Source organism: Salmo trutta, chromosome 28 (assembly GCF_901001165.1).
Source record: "Salmo trutta chromosome 28, fSalTru1.1, whole genome shotgun sequence".
Taxonomy (NCBI): domain Eukaryota; kingdom Metazoa; phylum Chordata; class Actinopteri; order Salmoniformes; family Salmonidae; genus Salmo; species Salmo trutta.
Genome location: NC_042984.1, coordinates 16675026 through 16695900, shown reverse-complemented (window position 1 = coordinate 16695900; position 20875 = coordinate 16675026). Strand labels below are relative to the sequence as shown.

General features: G+C 42.7%; 1 protein-coding gene across 6 annotated transcripts in view; it reads right to left on the bottom strand.

Annotated features, from left to right (window-relative positions):
* The window catches only part of hspg2 (heparan sulfate proteoglycan 2), a 195256-nt gene that overhangs the window by 38560 nt on the left and 135821 nt on the right, over positions 1-20875 (bottom strand). For 3 of the 6 annotated variants that reach the window (XM_029718874.1, XM_029718876.1, XM_029718875.1), the window contains exons 34-52: positions 19625-19732; positions 18373-18642; positions 18185-18265; positions 17245-17328; positions 15462-15554; positions 15195-15284; positions 14781-15011; positions 14366-14479; positions 14052-14179; positions 12848-12934; positions 12535-12593; positions 12176-12343; positions 10814-10924; positions 10476-10576; positions 10062-10242; positions 6086-6145; positions 2313-2435; positions 1934-2089; positions 1161-1303 (exon numbers count right to left, since the gene is read on the bottom strand). In XM_029718874.1, the coding sequence (XP_029574734.1) occupies positions 1161-1303; positions 1934-2089; positions 2313-2435; positions 6086-6145; positions 10062-10242; positions 10476-10576; positions 10814-10924; positions 12176-12343; positions 12535-12593; positions 12848-12934; positions 14052-14179; positions 14366-14479; positions 14781-15011; positions 15195-15284; positions 15462-15554; positions 17245-17328; positions 18185-18265; positions 18373-18642; positions 19625-19732 (2388 nt within the window). The remainder of the gene's footprint in view (positions 1-1160; positions 1304-1933; positions 2090-2312; positions 2436-6085; positions 6146-10061; positions 10243-10475; positions 10577-10813; positions 10925-12175; positions 12344-12534; positions 12594-12847; positions 12935-14051; positions 14180-14365; positions 14480-14780; positions 15012-15194; positions 15285-15461; positions 15555-17244; positions 17329-18184; positions 18266-18372; positions 18643-19624; positions 19733-20875) is intronic. The other 3 variants (XM_029718877.1, XM_029718878.1, XM_029718873.1) reach the window with 2 other exon arrangements.

The window sequence follows — 20875 nt, the reverse complement described above, 5'->3', positions numbered from 1 at the left end:
CTAAGAGCTTTTCACACCTGGATTGTACATTTTTTGCTCTGTCAAATTGGTTGCTGATCATAGCTTGCTATAGATTTTCATGTAGATTTAAGTCAAAACTGTAACTCGGCCACTCAGGAATGATTCAATGTCATCTTAGTTAGCAACTCCAGTGTATATTTGGCATTGGGTTTTAGGTTATTGTCCTGCTGAAAGATTAATTCATCTTCCAGTGTCTGGTGGAATGCAGACTGAACCAGGTGTTCCTCTAGGATTTTGCCTGTGCTTAGCTCCATTCTGCTTCTTTTTTATCCTGAAAAACTCCCCAGTCCTTAACAATTAGAAGCATACCCATAACATAATGCAGCCACCACTATGCTTGAAATTATGGAGAGTGGCACTCAGTAATGTGTTGTATTGGATTTGCCCCAAACATAATACTTTGTATTCAGGACAAAATGTTAATTGCTTTGCCACATTTTTTTGCTGTATTACTTTAGTGTCTTGTTGCAAACAAGATGCATGTTTTGGAATATTTTTATTCTGTACAGGCTTTCTTCTTTTCACTCTGTCAATTAGGTTAGCAACTGAGTTAGGAAGGACACCTGTATCTTTGTAACAACTGGGTGTATTAATACACCATCCAAAGTGTAATTAATATTCAACGTCTGTATTTTTACCCATCTACCAATACCCCATCTACCCTTCTTTGCAAGGCATTGGAAAACCTCCCTGGTCTTTGTGGTTGAATCTTTGTTTGAAATTCACTGCTTGACTAAGGAACCTTCCAGATAATTGTATGTATGGGGTACAGAGATGAGGTTGTCATTCAAAAATCATGTTAAACACTATTATTGCACACAGAGTGAGTCCATGCAACTTATTGTGACTTGTTAAGCAAATGTTTATCCTAAACTTATTTAGGCTTGCCATAACAAAGTGGTTGAATACTTATTGACTCAAGACATTGTAAAAATTTTGAAAAACATAATTCCACTTTAACATTATGGGGTATTGTGTGTAGGCCAGTGACCAAAAATATAATATTTTAAATTCAGGATGTAACACAACAAAATTAAGGGCTATAAATACATACTTTCTGAAGGCACTCTATGTAGCTACTCTTAAGATCAGTATATATCCTAGACAGAAAGTATCAGATAGAAAGGACCAGTGTTTACCTGCGGAGGAAGTTGTCCTCCCTGTTTCTTCCAGGTGAGTCCGGGGCTGGGCGTGCCTCCAGCCCTGCAGTACAGCCTCAGCGTCTCCCCCGCATGGATATCCACTCTCTGGGGGCTCACCTGCACGTGGGGCAGGCTGGCACCTGAAGCATTTAAACACACAGGAAAAACACAGAATATACCCAAATGAGGACCCAACAAGACTGGTAGACAATATGGGTTGTCACTAGTTACCATAGCCACAAAGTCAAAATGGGCAATTTTGTAAAAATTCATGAAAACAAAAATGTGCTTTTTGGTCTTAATTTAAAGTTAGGGTTAGGTATAAGGTTAGCAGTGAGGTTAAGGTTAAGGTTAGGTTTAAAAAGTGAAGCTGCAGAGGGGAGAACGGCTCATAATAATGTCTGGAACGGAGCGAATGGAATGGCATCAAACACATAGAAACCATGTGTTTTATGTATTTGATACCATTCCACCTATTCCACTCCAGTCACCATGAACCCGTCCTCCCCAATTAAGGTGCCAACAACCTCCTGTGGTTTAAAATCATATTATAAGAAGATAAATTGTAGAAATAAGGACTTTGTGGCTGTGGTAACTGACGAACAACAATATTGGGCATATTCACAGTTGAGATAAGTACACACAACTCAGACCTCAGAGCATCCATAAATCCTTCATCGAGCTCAATAGAAGACTTGCGTGTAGATCTCAAGTAAGAACACCACCCCATGAACCTGTGACATTGGCCTGCTGTTGATGTTGAGACCCACTGTGAACGTAGAGGACAGCCCGTGCCGTGTGTTCTCCGTGGGTGTTGAGGGCCTTGCAGACGTACTCCCCCTCATCCCCCCTCTCCACAGCAGGGATGGTTAGTACTCCTCCACGGACCACAGCATTGGGGCTCATTCTGTTACCAGGACCTCCACCTAGAAACACATAAGATCATTTCCCCACCCCCCTTTTGTCAGTTATGCCATTATACAGTGTGAATGTATACTTATATTAACAGCTATTCAAATACAAGATTATAACAGGTCGTTATACATGCGAATGAATGTGTTCCTAATTGACTTAGCCAGCAACTGACTAAACTAATTGACTGGCTTAGTTTATGCTGTAGGTCTACCGCTAGCTACATGCCTTCCTTACCTATCCACTCGATGGCAGGGGTAGGGTTGCCAGTCACAGTGCAGCGGAACTCAGCGCGGCCTCCTTGCTGGATGGTCAGGACAGGTGGAGTGGCGGTAGCCACTGGCTCGGCCCCCTCGGCAGCTACAATAAAGGCAGAGAACAGTTCAGCAACTGCTCAGAAATAGACAGACCCCAAAGTATGGGGCGTTTGTGTTCACAAAGGGCAGGGGCTTTTCTGCAGGAAGGGGCTTTAACATTTTGCGGGTAGTAATGGCTAACAGACACAGGGGGTTGGTGGCACCTTAATTGGGGAGGACGGGCTCGTAGTAAGGGCTGGAGCGGAATAGGTGGAATGGTATCAAATACATCAAACGCATGGTTTCCATGTGTTTGATGCCATTCCATTTACTGCGTTCCAGCCTCCACTGCTACCAGACCAGTACTTTACAGAATCAAGTGACATCCGTTTAGAGTACATGTTGGCTGTAGTTCAGCAAGGCTGGGTCCTGACTCACTCAGGCCAAGATTGTGTCTATGTGTCAATGTTAATGAGGGAGGGCAGAGAGAGGGTGGCGGGACAGGGCTGGGTACGTGGCCTACGCCTAGAAATTACCCCTTGGCAGCCAGGGCCCTCTGTGCAGCCGACACAGATGAGAGGTGGCAGGCTGGCCTTGGCTGGGCACATGGCTCTCTGGGCACAGCTCTCTGTGCCAGCTTGGCTGGCCGCTGATCCCCAGCCACATTGAATCCCATCTGATCCCAGGGCGACAGAGCAAAAGAAAGCCCCCTTTCAGCGTCCAGGGAGGACTATCAGGCTATCTAAGCTCCGAGATAAGCCCTGGTCTGGGTCTGGGACTCACTGACCTGAGAGAGAGAGACTGACTATATTTCATCATCTTTGTTATCTGAGGGGCTGGGCACTGACTAGTACACTTTCTGAAATTGATCTAATGATTTAGCTTGTCTCAATATTGAGACGTGCCCTAGGTCAGTTGAACTGTGTGAACTTAGTAATGTAGAATAGTGAACTTCAGTAAGTCGGTGGTGAGGTTACAACAGGCCATTAAGTATACAGTATACCTTATTAAACATTCACTGTGATGGACGGTTGAAGGATAATATCTGTCGAGGGGGATGATGATGAGAGGAATGGCAGATAGTTCTCCCCCTGGGCTCCAGAGAGCTAACAGCCATGATCGGGATGTGGTGTATTAGGCACAGCATGATGTTTGAAGCACACTATGACAGCTATTCCAGACCAGTGTGTGTCCCTGTGTGGGACCGCCAAGCAGAATGCAGATGGGGAAAGTGTGGGTGGTGTCTCCTCTGATTGGAAGACAACAAGCTAACTACTCAAGTCTAGATAGAATAATAAGACAGAATGTCATATTTAGTATGTAACTTTCTCTCTAAATACATCAGATACTTGAGGTTCTAACATAAAGATGGAGATCTGATCTCGGATCAGATGACTGTACTAAAATGTGCATTAGTTGTTGTCATACACTGGTGTGGTGTTAAAAAAGTGAGTGTGAATGTTTTGTGCAGATGGAAAACCGGAGGGGACCTGAGATGAAGTGCATGAGGGACTTAATGGGTGAAAAGTAAAGTTGGTAAATGGACTCGAGAGGAGCTTCCCACATGAATGAGCATGCACCTGCACCAATGGACCCATACCATAGTAGCCAGACGAGCCAGGCAAGACCTAGTAATGCTCATGTACAATCTATTCTGTACTATAATAACTAAAGTCTATAAGGTGTCAAGAGTATTATGAACATATACAGTTGAAGTCGGAAGTTTACATACACCTTAGCCAAATACATTTAAACTCAGTTTTTCACAATTCCTGACATTTAATCCTAGTAAAAATTCCCTGTTTTAGGTCAGTCAGGATCACCACTATATTTTAAGAATGTGAAATGTCAAAATAATAGAAGAGAGAATTATTTATTTCAGCTTTTATTTCTTTCATCACATTCCCAGTGGGTCAGAAGTTTACATACACTCAATTAGCATTTGGTAGCATTGCCTTTAAATTGTTTAACTTGGGTCAAACGTTTCGGGTAGCCTTCCACAAGCTTCCCACAATAAGTTGGGTGAATTTTGGCCTATTCCTCCTGACAGAGCTGGTGTAACTTAGTCAGGTTTGTAGGCCTCCTTCCTCACACACACATTTTCAGTTCTGCCCACACATTTTCTATAGGATTGAGGTCAGTGCTTTATGATGGCCACTCCAATACCTTGACTTTGTTGTCCTTAAGCCATTTTGCCACAACTTTGGAAGTATGCTCATTGTCCATTTGGAAGACCCATTTGCGACCAAGCTTTAACTTCCTGACTGATGTCTTGAGATGTTGCTTCAATATATCCACATAATTTTCCTACCTCATGATGCCATCTATTTTGTGAAGTGCACCAGTCCCTCCTGCAGCAAAGCACCCCAAAACAGGATGTTGCCACCCGCGTGCTTCACGGTTGGGATGGTGTTCTTCGGCTTGCAAGCCTCCCCCTTTTTCCTCCAAACATAACAATGGTCATTATGGCCAAACAGTTCTATTTTTGTTTCATCAGACCAGAGGACATTTCTCCGAAAAGTATGATCTTTGTCTCCATGTGCAGTTGCAAACTGTAGTCTGGCTTTTTTATGGCGGTTTTGGAGCAGTGGCTTCTCCTTGCTGAGCGGCCTTTCAGGTTATGTCGATATAGGACTTGTTTTACTGGGGATATAGATACTTTTGTACCTGTTTCCTCCAGCATCTTCACAAGGTCCTTTGCTGTTGTTCTGGGATTGATTTGCACTTTTTGCACCAAAGTACGTTCTTCTCTAGGAGACAGAATGCATCTCCTTCCTGAGCGGTATGACTGCTGTGTGGTTTATACTTGCGTACTATTGTTTGTACAGATGAACGTGATACCTTCAGGCGTTTCGAAATTGCTCCCAAGGATGAACCAGATTTGTGCAGGTCTACACATTTTTTTCTGAGGTCTTGGCTGATTTCTTTTGATTTTCCCATGATGTCAAGCAAAAAGGCACTGAGTTTGAAGGTAGGCCTTGAAATACATTCACAGGTACACCTCCAATTGACTCAAATGATGTCAATTAGCCTATCAGAAGCTTCTAAAGCCATGACATAATTTTCTGGAATTTTCCAAGCTGTTTAAAGGCACAGTCAACTTAGTGTATGTAAACTTCTGATCCACTGGAATTGTGATACAGTGAATTATAAGTGAAATAATCTGTCTGTAAACAATTGTTGGAAAAATTACTTGTGTCATGCACAAAGTAGATGTCCTAACCGACTTGCCAAAACTATTGTTTGTTAACAAGAAATGTGTGGGAGTGGTTGAAAAATGAATTTTAATGACTCCAACCTAAGTGTTTGTAAACTTCCGACTTCAACGGTATTATCATGTTACTGTATGTAAACATATTATCATATGTTATCAAGAGAATTGTCTGTTCATATACTGTATGTTTGAGGAGACAAAATGCAGAGCAAGCAATAAGAATTGCATCTTTACATTTAAATGAATAACTCTGCAGATGCATTCTAACCTATAGTCCAGTTAACCATATAACCATATAACCGTATAACCCTACAACCTTATGTGAAGTGTGAACTGTATGTAATCCCTATGGTTGATTGTACATGGGCATTACCCGACCACCACATCCATGCTGAAGGCAAAGGTAGATGAATGCGCATGCGTGACAGAGAGAGGGAGGAGCCCTCCAGGGATGAGGTGGAGGTGTGGTGGAGAGGTGTGGCCATGCCATACCCACTTACGCTTTCTATGTCCTTCAAACATTTCATAGGCTGTGTAAAACGTCGGAGTCTGTGAGGCCTCTGGAAATGGGGAAATGAGGAAGGAAGGACAGGACAGGACAGGCAAACTGACAGGTGAGTCTCCAGGGCAATGATGGAACACTGGCATTGGAATCATCATCCAATGCACCTCCCACTGAGTCTGTGGCCCAGTCAGTAATCAGAATGCTGTGGTCCATCCAAGTACTGCCTGGTGTTTCTTATGCCAGCGATTTTCCAAAATGCACAAGACACAACAATATAACAGCAGAATGATCGGCAAGGAACATAACATAACTTGAACGCAATAGACGCCACCTTTCCCATCATGTATTCAAAGTATTCAAATCGTTTCTCCAATTCAGATCAGGATATATAATTGGCCTATTTAGAACAGGCCTGTCTTCAAAGAGCTCTGTCAATTTTCTGGGATTTAGAGGCACACGATATCGAGGTCCTCTGATCCAGACGTTACATCCCATTCAGGCTAAAGAGTAAGAGGTGTCTTTTTTTATGATGGTCATAGATGGTGCTATTGCATTCATAGTTTTATATTCACAATCATCACATACTTACCCTTGGATACAATGTTAGTAATTGTGTGATTTCTGGGATATGGTTCTGTGGATACTGGTTAAGATTAAGGGCATATCACCTTGGAGATTGTGTCATTGTGTTCATACAACATACAGTGCTGTGTTTAAATATTTTCTTTTCTGTATAAAACGTGTTACTGATATGAACTACGGTCATTTGCTGGTGTAACAGTGAATGTGTCTACTCAGCGAAAGCAACTTTGGATTCAAAGTCAACTAGTTCTACTTCACAAACATGCACAGAACACAATGAGACAAGAACACAACAATGAAAACGGTATGGTTGGACTGAGTACAAACAAGCACAAAGAGAACTGAGGGCCACATACAGAGCATGCATGTTAGTAGTTATACAAACTAGTTGTAAAAACTTTACTTCCATTGATTGAACCTTTCGATTTGTGTTTAGAATGGTTCTCTTTAATGTTTTCAACCATATACAGCTTGTGGTTTAAACAATGGTGCGTTGGCTTATCCTTGACAAGTAGGCCATAGTGAAGAAGGGTCTGATAGTCATTAATGCCATTACATCAACACCTTACAATTAGTTAATTTACAATACATCCAAAATAATTTACGTACGAAGTTCTGGTGCCTTGTACCCTGAGGGAGGTAATATCTTCTGTTCCATTGAAGTCTCACTCCACATGACTCTGTCATATCTCTGGTCTCTATCACTATTTTAATCAAATTTATATTTTCACAAACATTTTCACAGTTAAGATAAATAAAATACATTGTGATATTTGTATGTTACATCAGTTAGGTATTTAAAAAAAATGTAATCAGTACATAGAATAGTGTAAAGTACAATCTCTTTGAAACAGCACCTTTAGATATCTAGATGATTTAAATACAGTGTAAAACAATTGTTATAAAAGTTTAAATGAAAAGTTCAAACTAAAATAACATAGTAGCATGATGAGGCATCTCAAACTGTCTGTGGATTGCGCATTCTGTCTCTATCGGCCCACTAGCGAGATTTGAATTGGCATATTTCAGCCACTCTCTTTTTTTCTGTTAATAAGATACTGTATATCAACAACAACAAAATATATTTAAAAAATGTTTGACGAGAAACATTTAAAACATAAAAATGCAATGACAAAACATTGAAAATGATTATAAACTTTTGATCTGTTCTCAAAATAAATGTAAACCATGCTTTTATCATGTAAGTAAATGGATGAGTACTGCCTGTTCTCTCAAATCAACTAGCCAAGAAAGGAAGTAATATATCGCTATATAAATCTAGGTATGTAGTCGTTTATTTAACTTATCAAATTTGATATATTATGTTCAGATAACATTTAGGTTCAAAAAAGTGAATCAATTAAAAAAATATTATTTGCCCTTGATTTTAAAAATATGAAAATGCTGAACTGCAATAAAAATATTATACAACACGTGTGACATAAACAAGTTGATTTATGAAAGTGTTGAAATTAAACTAGTCTCAATGATCATTCAAATTTCAAGTCAAATCTTCAACACATTTCCTTTGAGTCTAATTAACACTTACTGGATAGTACGATGCAAAACAAGACGCCTTACTTACAATTGGCAATGCAATGCCATGGACCCTCTTACTACTCCCATCCAGATAACAGACAATAAAAGCAGCCATAGATAGATATACTACTAACCTAAAGTTTAAAGTTCAACCACAGGTATCTTCACCTGCTACAAGGCTGATAGCACCATTGTCAACATTAACATTCATCAAAACAATCAGGAAAGAAACAAAGGATCTGTTTTTTATACAGAGTGGGATTGCTTCTGTCCCTATGTGATCCTCACGTCACCCTCGAGAGGGGGTTGAGATTGGGATTGGGTAAGTAGACTCGGTACAGTCCTTTTACTATACTGAAAGTACATTTATGCCTCGATGGTGATAGGCTGAAGTCCTTTTTGAATGTTGGTCCCTCCCAGTCAGTCACTAAGCACCCATCTTGTCATCCATGTACCTCATCAACCACTACAGCTCAAGGAGAAACCTCCACCAGTCCCAGCCAGGGTTACAGACTTCAGGAAAGATACCAAATAACCAACACCCTGCTAGTAAGGAAATAGGCAGAAACTAGTGTACAAGTGGTTGAAAAGTTACCAGACCACCACCTCCACCACTGATTACATGAACCCACAGTGAAGACAGCAACAGCTAGAGATCAGAAAAGAGATATCACCGATGGCAACAGAGACCCAATTCAAAGGATTGGTCAGTCATCACTGAGTATTAAACCAGGAAGTAACTAGAAAATAAATGCCACTGGGCAAGACAACCTTATTTGGTAAATTCATTGGGAGTGGTGACAGTGCATAGTAACTAAAACTACTTGAAACTCTTGAGAGGGCGTTATCTTTGGGCTTTGGTAGCATTGAGGACTACTGTGTGCTATGATTTCTTGGACAAACCATACACATATCTTACAATTATGTCCCTTTTCATAATTTTTCATAATAAAATAATTATAATATCCACAAGCTGTACATTGCCCCTGGAACCATAAAGGTTTTACACAGAGTAAGAAGGTCCAATCATTGTTAGAAAGATAGAGACACCAACATCAGAAACAGGGAAACAGGTAGAGTAGGGAGAGATTTGAAGGTGTTGGGTTCTGAGAATAGGAAATATACTTATTAATGTCACTGATGGAGTGCTGAGGCTTAGAGGGTCTACAACAAAAGTTAAGGGTTTTAGGAGGATGGTATATAGTGTGTGCAATTAAGGTTGGAATGTGTTGAGTGCAGGGAAGTGATTACATGTGGCAGGCATTGATAAGGGGAGAGAGCCATGGATTGGTGATGGAGGGGGGGGTTGAGGTCAGGTCAGGCATTGATAAGGGGGGAGAGCCATGGATTAGTGATGGAGGGGGGGGTTGAGGTCAGGTCAGGTCACCTTAAGGGATAAATACAAGTTTATGGCCCATATCACTAGTGTCCTGCCTAGCAGTTAAGAACGATGTTTGTACAGATGGGTAGGAGGAGACTCAGCCTATGAGGAACGGCTAAATATCAGTGCTTGTGTGAAAATGTTTTTGTCTAATGCAGCTGTATTGATCCTCTGGGCAGAATAAACTTCAGAATAATGAATTAGAACCTAACACAGGGTTTGACATGAGAGAGGTTGTCTGAATTTAGAAAAGTGGGAGTCAGTGACAGGGGTTATGCTGTTTGCCAGAAGCTAGGGTGCGGACAAACACATTTAACGCAGTGCATTATATAGGGGGACGGAGGCAAAGCCAAAGCAAGCAGGGGCATGCACCATTCAAGGAAGGGCTGAGGAGAGGAATAGAGCTTGTAGGGTGGTGCATAGAGGCTGATGGCTAACAGTTTGATGGCGCCTGTCTGGGATCACAAACCTGGCACGTAGAGGACGGCAGTGCCCTCGTCCATGGCAAACATGTTGGAGCCTGTACACACGTAGATGCCAGCGTCCTCAGGCTGGACGTTCTGGATGGTCAGGATGCCGTTGAAGTCCATGGCTCTGTTGGGCAGCTTGCCGTTACCCCGCCGAGTCCACACCAGGGTATAGGCTGGAGACTGGGAGGGGACAGATGGGTACAAGATGTGAAGTAAACACAAGTAAGAGAGAAAGCAATGCAACAGAGGGGCCAATAAAAGGGGGACAATTGTATAATAATATGCTAATAATATGGTTTTCTACCATTTTCTCTCATGGCCAAATTTATTAAGCACAATGCCAACCATCCAAGATATATCCAAATAAATAGAATTCATTGTGTTAATGTCTCCATGTTGGAAGCTAGTGTTACCTTGCTCTTGGCTGTGCAGATGAAGCTGACTGTTGCTCCAACTGTGACGCTATGGGCTTTGGGCTCCTCAATGGTAACTTCAATGGGTTTGGATAAGACAGCTGGAGACAGAAACCATTCAGTAAACATTTAAAAGCCCCAAAAATGTATTACTTACTGTATCTCAGCTTCGACCACATTTAGCTGGAGCCAAAACTTAAACAAAAAAATCTTATAAGTTCAATAAAGTTTAACTATTCAACAACTGACTAAGATCACTGAAAAAATAATCACAAAATTATTAGAAATTCATTATGTTTGTGCATTCAGTAAAAGTTTTATGATTTAACAAGTAGTACTTGTGACGATGATCTCAGCGCGGCTCCTGTTGGTGTTGCGTTGGTCTCTGCAGGTACAGACGTAGATGCCTGCGTCACTGGGTTGAACACTGGGGATATGCAGCTCCTCTCCTGAAAGAACAGGTAGGAATATACAGTTGAAGTCGGAAGTTTACATACATTTATGTTGGAGTCAATAAAACTCGTTATAAAAGTATCTATATCCACAGTAAAACAAGTCCTATATCGACCTGAAAGGCTGCTCAGCAAGGAAGAAGCCACTGCTTCAAAATCGCCATAAAAAAGCCAGACTACGGTTTGCATCTGCACATGGGGACAAAGATTATACTTTTTGGAGAAATGTCCTCTAGTCTGATGAAACAAAAATAGAACTGTTTGGCCATAATGACCATCGTTATGTTTGGAGGAAAAAGGGGGATGCTTGCAAGCTGAAGAACACCATCCCAACCGTGAAGCACGCGGGTGGCAACATCCTGTTGTGGGGGTGCCTTGCTGCAGGAGGGACTGGTGCACTTCACAAAATAGATGGCATCATGAGGACGGAAAATTATGTGGATATATTGAAGCAACATCTCAAGACATCAGTCAGGAAGTTAAAGCTTGGTCGCAAATGGGTCTTTCAAATGGACAATGACCCCAAGCATACTTCCAAAGTTGTGGCAAAATGGCTTAAGGACAACAAAGTCAAGGTATTGGAGTGGCCATCACAAAGCCCTGACCTCAATCCTATAGAAGATTTGTGGGCAGAACTGAAAAAGCGTGTGCGAGCAAGGAGGCCTACAAACCTGACTCAGTTACACCAGCTCTGTCAGGAGGAATGGGACAACATTCACCCAACGTATTGTGGGAAGCTTGTGGAAGGCTACCCAAAACATTTGACCCAAGTTAAACAATTTAAAGGCAACGCTACCAAATACTAATTGAGTGTATGTAAACTTCTGACCCACTGGGAATGTGATGAAAGAAATAAAAGCTGAAATAAATCATTCTCTCTACTATTATTCTGACATTTCACATTCTTAAAATAAAGTGGTGATCCTAACTGACCTAAAACAGAGGGAATTTTTACTAGGATTAAATGTCAGGAATTGTGAAAAACTGAGTTTACTGTAAATGTATTTGGCTAAGGTGTATGTAAACTTCGACTTCAACTGTAGAATAACTTTACATTAACATGGGGAATGGCCTCAATAGGCTCTCTACTATAGTTAGTACTGGATGTTTCACCAGTATAAGGTATTTACTGAGAAGTGTATAATGTAGGTACAACTATATAACACTACATCAGTGTATGTATTGCTCTTATACTAGGCCATGTCTCACACTCCACTACCCAGACCTGATATGTCCAGTATACTTTACCTTGTCCGCGTCTGTCGGCGCTGTTGGTGACAGGCCTTCCGTCCTCCCTGGACCAGTAGTAGTAGTGGGGTGGAGAGCCGGTCACCTGGCACCGCAGGGTCACAGGGCTGCCCTGGGCCACCAACACCCTCTCAGGGTACACCTTCACCACCAGAGAGGCTGCCACTGCTGTGTCAGAGGTTAAGGGTCAAAGGTTAGTTGGCAATGATCACAGAGAGCCACTCTTACTGTTACAGTCGAGTATTTTATTTATTATTTTACCAGGTAGTCCCATTGGGTCCAGAATACCAAGGGAGACCTGACCAAGTATGGGGAAAAGACATTTCTGTGCAGCTCTTTTGCTGACTGCATTCACTTACTGCTGAATGGACGACACTTAATCCTGTCCTGTGGATTTCCAACATATCCAGGAGCACAGCTGTGGAGATGAGAAAAACCAAAATTATAACGAGTCAATGTGATGACAGAATGACAGACAGTGGTGGAATGCCACAGAGAGGACATTGAAAAGTTAGTCTGAATAGAGCAGCCTGGTCCTAGCTCTGTCTCTGCTGTATGGCCAACTCCTATGATCACTTAGCATGACAATGACCACAGGAGTCAACAGGACAGCACAAACAGATCTGGGACCAGGCTAGAATAGATAGGTAAAGTAGAGTTGTGTCAGCGTACCGTTCACAGTACTGGCCAGTGTATCCAGGCTGGCAGGCAGTGCACTGATAACCACCGTTACCCAGGCTTTCACAGGTAGGGGAGAACCTGGAAAATACACAGAGAAGAAAGATGAAGTACAGAATACTTAATTCAGCATTAGAAACTGGGTGGTTCGAGCCCTGAATGCTGATTGGCTAACAGCTGTGGTATATCAGACCGTATACCACTGGTATGACAAAACATTTATTTATAATTGTGTTGGTAAACAGTATAAAATAGCAATAAGGCACATCAAGGGTTTGTCGTATATGGCCAATATACCACGGCTAAGGGCTGTATGCAGGCACTGCGCATTGCATTGTGCATAAGAACAGCCCTTAGCCGTGGTATATTGGCCATATATCACACCCCCTCGGGCCTTATTGCTTAATTATAATATCAACTTGGATCTGTTCCAAGTATCGGTGGAGGGCAAACTACCTGCCCTCCAGGGCACCTACAGCACCTGATGTCACAGAAAGGTCAAAAAGATCATCAAGGACAACAACCACCCGAGCCACTGCCTGTTCACCCCGCTATCATCCAGAAGGTGAGGTCAGTACAGGTGCATCAAAGCTGGGACCGAGAGACTGAAAAACAGCTTCTATCTCAAGGCCATCAGACTGTTAAACAGCCATCACTAACTCAGAGAGGCTGCTGCCTACATACAGACTTGAATTCATTGGCCACTTTAATAAATGGATCACTAGTCACTTTAAACAATGCCACTTTAAATAATAGCACTTCAATAATGTCCACATATCTTACATTACTCATCATATGTATATACTGTATTTTATACCATCTATTGCACCTTGCCTATGCCGCTCGGCCATCGCTCATCCATATATGTATATGTACATATTCTCATTCACCCCTTTAGATTTGTGTGTATTAGGTAGTTGTTGGGGAATTGTTTGATTACTTGTTAGACATTACTGCACTGTTGGAACTAGAAGCACAAGCATTATGCTACACTCGCATTAACATCTGCTAACCATGTGTATGTGACCAATTACATTTTATTTGATTTGATTTAAAATATATGAGAGGTAAGAAATATGAATGAGATTATTTAAAATGCAACACAAGATAAAAGTCCGTTTCGAGTGTTAGTGTGTGCGTTTATGCGCGCGTCTATGTGTGTAACAGCCCTTTGTTGTAATGTACATAGCCTACTCACTGGTTGTCAGGGTCTGTGTGGGGGCAGGCACAGGGCTGGCAGTCCTCTGGGGTTCCAGCGGTGGGGTCCCCAAAGAAACCCGGGGCACACTGCTCACACAGCGCTCCCTGGCTGTTGTGGAGGCAGCTCTGGGGGTGTGGGAGAGCAGACACTCAGATGTTATTCAGTGTACTGATTTCAAAACAACCGCTATCTTCTACAAGGCCACTAAAAAGACGTCTCAACGAGACTAACCTAGATAAATGAAGGTTAAATCAAAAAAGTGAAACATTTAGGAAAACAACTGCCTTAAAGAGATCCTCCGGACTGCATACCGTGCAGATGCCGGTCTCTGGGTGGCAGGAGTCAGAGTGCCCGTTGCACTCACACAGCTCACAGTGGCCCAGGTACAGGCCACCTCCGGTTCTGGTGTAGCCAGGTGCACAGTCCTGGGGGAGAGGGGGTACAACTTTCATCACACAACATCACATGGACTTGACACGCTAAGGGTGGGTTTCCGGACACAGAGCCTGGTCCTCCTTTAAACATGCTCTCTCCGGGAGTAAAAAATAAGTCTGTTCAGTGTTTAAATGTACATAACCATAAGATTTAAGAGGTTAATTTGTCAATATTGCCACCTGTGGCAGAGCGAGAGAGAGAGAGAGAGAGAGAAAGAGAGAGAGAGAGAGAGAGAGAGGAGAGCGAGACAGAGAGAGAGAGAGAGAGAGAGAGAGAGAGAGCTCCTCTTACCTGACAGGAGAGTCCCTGGTAGGCAGTCGGGCAGCGGCACTGCTCCACCTCTAGAGCCTGAGCCAGGCCGCTGTAGTTGGGCACGGCCACCTCCATGCTGACCTCGGAGATGCTGGAGGACCTCATCTCTGTGTAGTAGGAGGCCCGCACCAGGATGTCATCCAGGTCAGCCAGCACCATCATCAGGTGCTCCCGAGTGGCAGGCATGCCGTCTGGACGACGCCAGTTCTCCTACAGGAGAGAGAGAGAGCAGAGTTGGGTTAATACTATGCTATTACTAGGATGCTAGGGTGACCTGTGTCAATGAGGAATGGATGGTAAAGGTTGTAATCAAATTGCCATTTGGGGACAACAAAGTTCTATTGAATTGAAATGATAAAATGTAGGTAATCTGTACTACTGTAGAACACTGACCTCTCTGAAGACAACCTCAAACTGGCGGGACTCTCTTGTCCCCTGTCCCCTCTGCCATGGCTGATGAGCCACCAGCGTGATGTCATTTCCCTGTGGGCAACAATGAAAAGGAGAACCAATCAATGACAGGTGAATTGTTGCAACCACAATACATGGAAGTGATTTCAGTTGATAACTTGTGGGATGGAGTGTGCTATGTATGGATGCAGCAATATAACATGAAAGTGAATGAATGAAGTTGGTAACTTTGCTGCATAAGCTACTTACAATAATCTGAATGTCAGGGTCCTCGATGGCTGTTCCTCTCTGTCCTGCTACGTAGTTGATGGTGTACTTCAGCTTACCGCCGTAGGAGCTCACCTATAACATTGATAAAGGTAAAGAAATTAGGTTGCATTCTAAATCTAACTTTGTTGGTGAGCCTTTGAGCGTTATATTGAGACATTCAAACAAACATGACTATAGGCCTCTAACATTACAATGTTTCAGGAAGAGACAAACGAGTGAATCCATGATTACATCTATTACAAAAGAGATTTCATATCCTAATCAGTCTTTCTATTTCTTTTAGGCATGAATCGTTTACAATACAAAATGAGTCGTGCCTGACCTCCCCCCCTTAGAGAAGTGATTATGAATCATTATACAACAGGTGGGTCTAATCCTGAATGTTGATTGTTTAAAACTGCATTCCAGCCGGTGTCTAATCCACAAGTTACCACCTGCTAAATCTATGACGTTAAAATGCCTATTTACTCTGTTCCATCTGACTGCGCAATCCACTCTCATCAGCCCAGCCAGGCAATTTATAAACTTGATCTCCACTATAAAAAGCATCTAGACATTATCTCACATTTCTTTTAGACTAACATTTCGTTTTCAACAGTGGAGATTTGTTTAAACCTTACTGTCTGTCCCTCTGACATTTGCAACATTGTTTCAAATTTGATCTCCAGCTGTCCCATAGTAATGAACATGTCAGTAGTCGGGACGAGACAGACAGGCAGGCAGCGTTTCTCAGCCAGTCTAAATCATGAATCAGCTGGCATCATTTTTATGGATATATACAAAGAAATGTCAATAGAAAACAGGTAAAACGAAATGAAGTGAGTCTAGTTTGCAGTCTTTCCAGCTTCAGTTTGATGTGATTGTGTTAGCTGTGTTGTTGTCTAACTCCTCTAAACAACAGTGTGCTGACGTGTAAGCACATTATCTATGCCAGGCGAAATCGCACCTTATTAGCTCATTGTTATGGATGTATCCAAATAAATGTCACTAGAAAACAGCTTAAACAAATGCAAATGCGGCTACTTTGCTGTTATTCTGACTGCACTTTTTGAGGTGACTGTAAGTTAGCCGTAGTTGGCTAGCTAGCAAGCAAAGGATAAGAAAGTTGCCAGTCAGTATGGCATGGAACATTTAGACTGAACGACTGGGTTGCATCCATAGATACAGAACATTTAGACTGAACGACTGGGTTGCATCCATAGATACAGAACATTTAGACTGAACGACTGGGTTGCATCCATAGATACAGAACATTTAGACTGAACGACTGGGTTGCATCCATAGATACAGAACAAAAAGACTGAACGGCTCCAGCAACCAAACCGATAGAACGAATGACCAGCCGGCTTGCGTAGCAACCCTAGATTTTTGTCGGGACTATATCTTGTGGAAGGATGAAATTGTATGAATAAATTCATCAAAATAACGTTCGGAATGAAAATATGTCAATCATTATTTGAATATGTTGGTAATCCGGTGTTTGGAGGATATATTGGCACGGTTTGTCGTCCCTCGATTTCGTCTCGGGCCTAACAACACCCGTGCCAATACATCCTCCAAACACTGGCTTGTTTGGCATGATCACTTAAATAAACAGGAGCTCCAAACTCCACAGGGTTGTCAGGTGATGCCGCCCTTCCCTTCCCCTGCTCTGTTAGTTGAGGTGGAGGGGTGGGGTGGTTCTGTCTGTGGCCCTGGAGTTAACAGGAACCCAAAAACCCAGGCAGGGTGCAGGAGGGCTGGGTCTGGCTCGTACTGTTACCTTATCCCCTTTGAACTGATCTGGAAGCTGCCAGTAGAGGGTGTCATCCGGGTGCAAGCTGAAATGTTTGTAGACCAAAGCGTACTGGGGCAGAGCAGGAAGGAGAGGCATGAGAGAGCAAGCCAGAGAAAGAGATCAAAAGATAAGCAAGGAGAGAGATAGAGGCATCGCAAGCAGGCAAGCATGACAGAGTAGAGTAGAGCAAACTTTTAGAGAAAGGGTTTACATTTTGGTCCTCTACTACTTAACTACTACTTGGTGACAAAGTGAGACTCACACCATGCATTGACTAGCAACTATAACAACAGATTCCTGTGTGTAATGGGAATATCACAGCTTGTTAAGGTGACTGTGTGACGGGTGTATATGTTTAGACCCTTGTACAGTAGAATTATAATTACAGATCGAGTACTACTCTTTAAGTGCACAATTACGGATTATGACTTTAACAGCAATTAGTGGGTTCTCTGTGCTTTCCAGAGGAAAATGCCACCCTGGTTAGCCATGGAATATATGCACACACTGCTCTTTTCAGACCAATCTTCCCTTTCTTGTTCTTTCGAAATAGACTCTAACATTTTGCCAATACTATGGTGAACTGTACAGGATAACCCTGTGAAATATGAATTCTTATGATTCATGAATCGATAACTTGATCAGTTGTTGATTTACCTTCCTGGCTACAGTATGTTATCGCATGGAAGGTGGCAGTTTCCTCTGTGTGTGCCAAGGGCAGGGACATGCGTTCAGTCAGTCAGTCAGACAGTCAGTCTATCAGTCAGTCAGTCTGCTAGTCAGTTAGTCAGTCAATCATCACACAGTCAGTCAGTCAGCCATTCGCCTGTCCATCAGGCAGCCAGCTAGCTGACCGGCAAGCCAGTCAGTCAGTCAGTCAGTCAGTCAGTCAGTCAGTCAGTCAGTCAGTCACTGTCATGTCTACCAGGCTGGAGACCACAGCAGGCCTGGGGCCACTGTGAGCACTAGGAGGACCCACTATGTTCTTCGTCCTATGCCGTTTAGTCTGTCAGCAGGACCAGGCCCAAACAGAGAGTAAATCAGTCAGCAACGACCACAATAACACATATGGATGAGCTAAATAAGTATGTTTGAGGGTTATTTTAGATGTACCTGGAGTCGAGGGGAGGGGCCGGGGGAGGCTGGCTGAGGCCTAGTAGGCCGTACCAGGGAGGAAATACCAGAGGGGGAGGAAGAGGGAGAGAAGGGCCTCATGGGGGTACGAGACCCAGCACGATAGGAGTGGCTGGGGATCTTTCTCTCAGAGGAAGACGAGGAAGAGGAGGAGGAGGGAGGGAAGGGAGGAGAGACTGCCGGAGAGCCTTTGTCGCCAAAGTTGGAGATAATTTCCCAGATCTCGTCATCCAGCTTCTTCACTTGTTCCTGGGGGAGAGGATGGGGGGGGGGGGGCTCAGGGCGGTTCCAAAACAAGACCTCTCATCATGCAAGGTAAGAGACACACCAAGCACTGGGATCTTGGGGTGTAAGTAAGAGACACACCAAGCACTGGGATCATGGGGTGTAGGTAAGAGACACACCAAGCACTGGGATCTTGGGGTGTAGGTAAGAGACACACTAAGCACTGGTTGTCTTGGGGTGTAGGTAAGAGACACACCAAGCACTGGGATCTTGGGGTGTAGGTAAGAGACACACTAAGCACTGGTTGTCTTGGGGTGTAGGTAAGAGACACACTAAGCACTGGTTGTCTTGGGGTGTAGGTAAGAGACACACTAAGCACTGGTTGTCTTGGGGTGTAGGTAAGAGACACACTAAGCACTGGTTGTCTTGGGGTGTAGGTAAGAGACACACTAAGCACTGGTTGTCTTGGGGTGTAGGTAAGAGACACACTAAGCACTGGTTGTCTTGGGGTGTAGGTAAGGAGACATTCTGTCCTGCGCTTATCCAGGGCTACACCGCCGTGGTGTGTACACAACTTCACTCACTGGGGCCATTCAACTTCCTAGTTTCTATAATCCTAAAACATACAAAATCATCCACACGTCTGCCATTAGACACAACATGGCTCTCTTCTCTTCACATTCCAGATAGTCTCACATGCTCATTCAGGTCTGTTTGCAATACACACATGCCTTTTTACGACATGCATCTGGTACATTTACTGTCAATGTGCTGCAGTTGCATTCATGCTTATATCTACCATGCTACTGTAAATGTTCAGTCGCATATCTAGGGATGTTGGGATTATCTTTTGGTAATGTCATGGAAAATCCCAAAAGACAATCCATAATAGGGGAAGGAGGTCACACTGTGTGAGGAAGATGGTTGGTTTCTATTATTGTTAGTAGATGTTAGTAGATGTGCTGTATGGACGGAACAGTGTGTGGCTAGACTACAGTAGGAATACCTGGCTAGCTCTTTTGGCCTGGGTGGTGCCATTACCCTTCAAAGACTTCACTAAGACCCAAATGGACGTATCCTTCCTCAGCTGCTCCTCTGTCCAGGGAGAGTATCTCTAGTTTTGTGAAAAAAGCAAGGCTCCTATGATCACTTTCTACTTTCCTATGGAGGAGCCAGTGGACACTTTAGAACTAGAACTAATGGAAGGCTTTTAGAATTTAACTACTGTTTATGGTCACAGTAATGAATCAAAGATGGATGTCTGCAAAGCTCCTTATGACTCATTCACTGCAGTACAGTTAAGTACTGTACATCTGAGTCATCCACTATGTGAATGGTCTATTAAACAGAGTGTCTTTTAAGTAAGCAATTTTGTGTAGCGTGTAACCTACCATATTCTATCCACATACTGTCAATAATGTATATACATCCCATCACACATACTGTAAGTTTGTTCATTACAGTGACAAGACCAAGAATGGACCGTTTGGTGGGTCACATCCTGTGGAATATTCTAGCAGATTTGTCTGTGGGCTTTAAAAGCAGGCGTACTGAGAAGCAGACTAAGATGCTTTTGACAGGTGAACCATTGAAACATTATTGGGATGCGTTAAACAGCCACTTTGAACACATGAAGAAGTAACTATTACAGAAGAGAGACTTATTTAATACAATTGTTTAGTTCCATTCAAGACGTGTCAATCCTTTGAACTATTTCAGTAACATCTTTAGGTCATTCCAGGTAAGTACAACTGCTTAAACTAACCTCATATCAGCTTACATAGTGTGCAGAAAACCGATTGTTGTCGCCTATATGCAAATATTATAAGCATTTCAGTAATGATTTTGGGATGAGATGTTTGACAAGCAGGTGTCCACATACCTTTGGCATGTAGTATATATACAGTTTGATTGAGTGTGTGGACAGGTGTCTTTTATACAGGTAACGAGTTCAAACAGGTGCAGTTAATACAGGTAATGAGTGGAGAACAGGAGGGCTTCTTAAAGAAAAACTAACAGATCTGTGAGAGCCGGAATTCTTACTGGTTGGTAGGTGATCAAATACTTATGTCATGCAATAAAATGCAAATTAATTACTTAAAAATCATACAATGTGATTTTCTGGATTTTTGTTTTAGATTCCGTCTCTCACAGTTGAAGTGTACCTATGATAAAAAATACAGACCTCGACATGCTTTGTAAGTAGGAAAACCTGCAAAATCGGCAGAGTATCAAATACTTGTTCTCCCCACTGTAT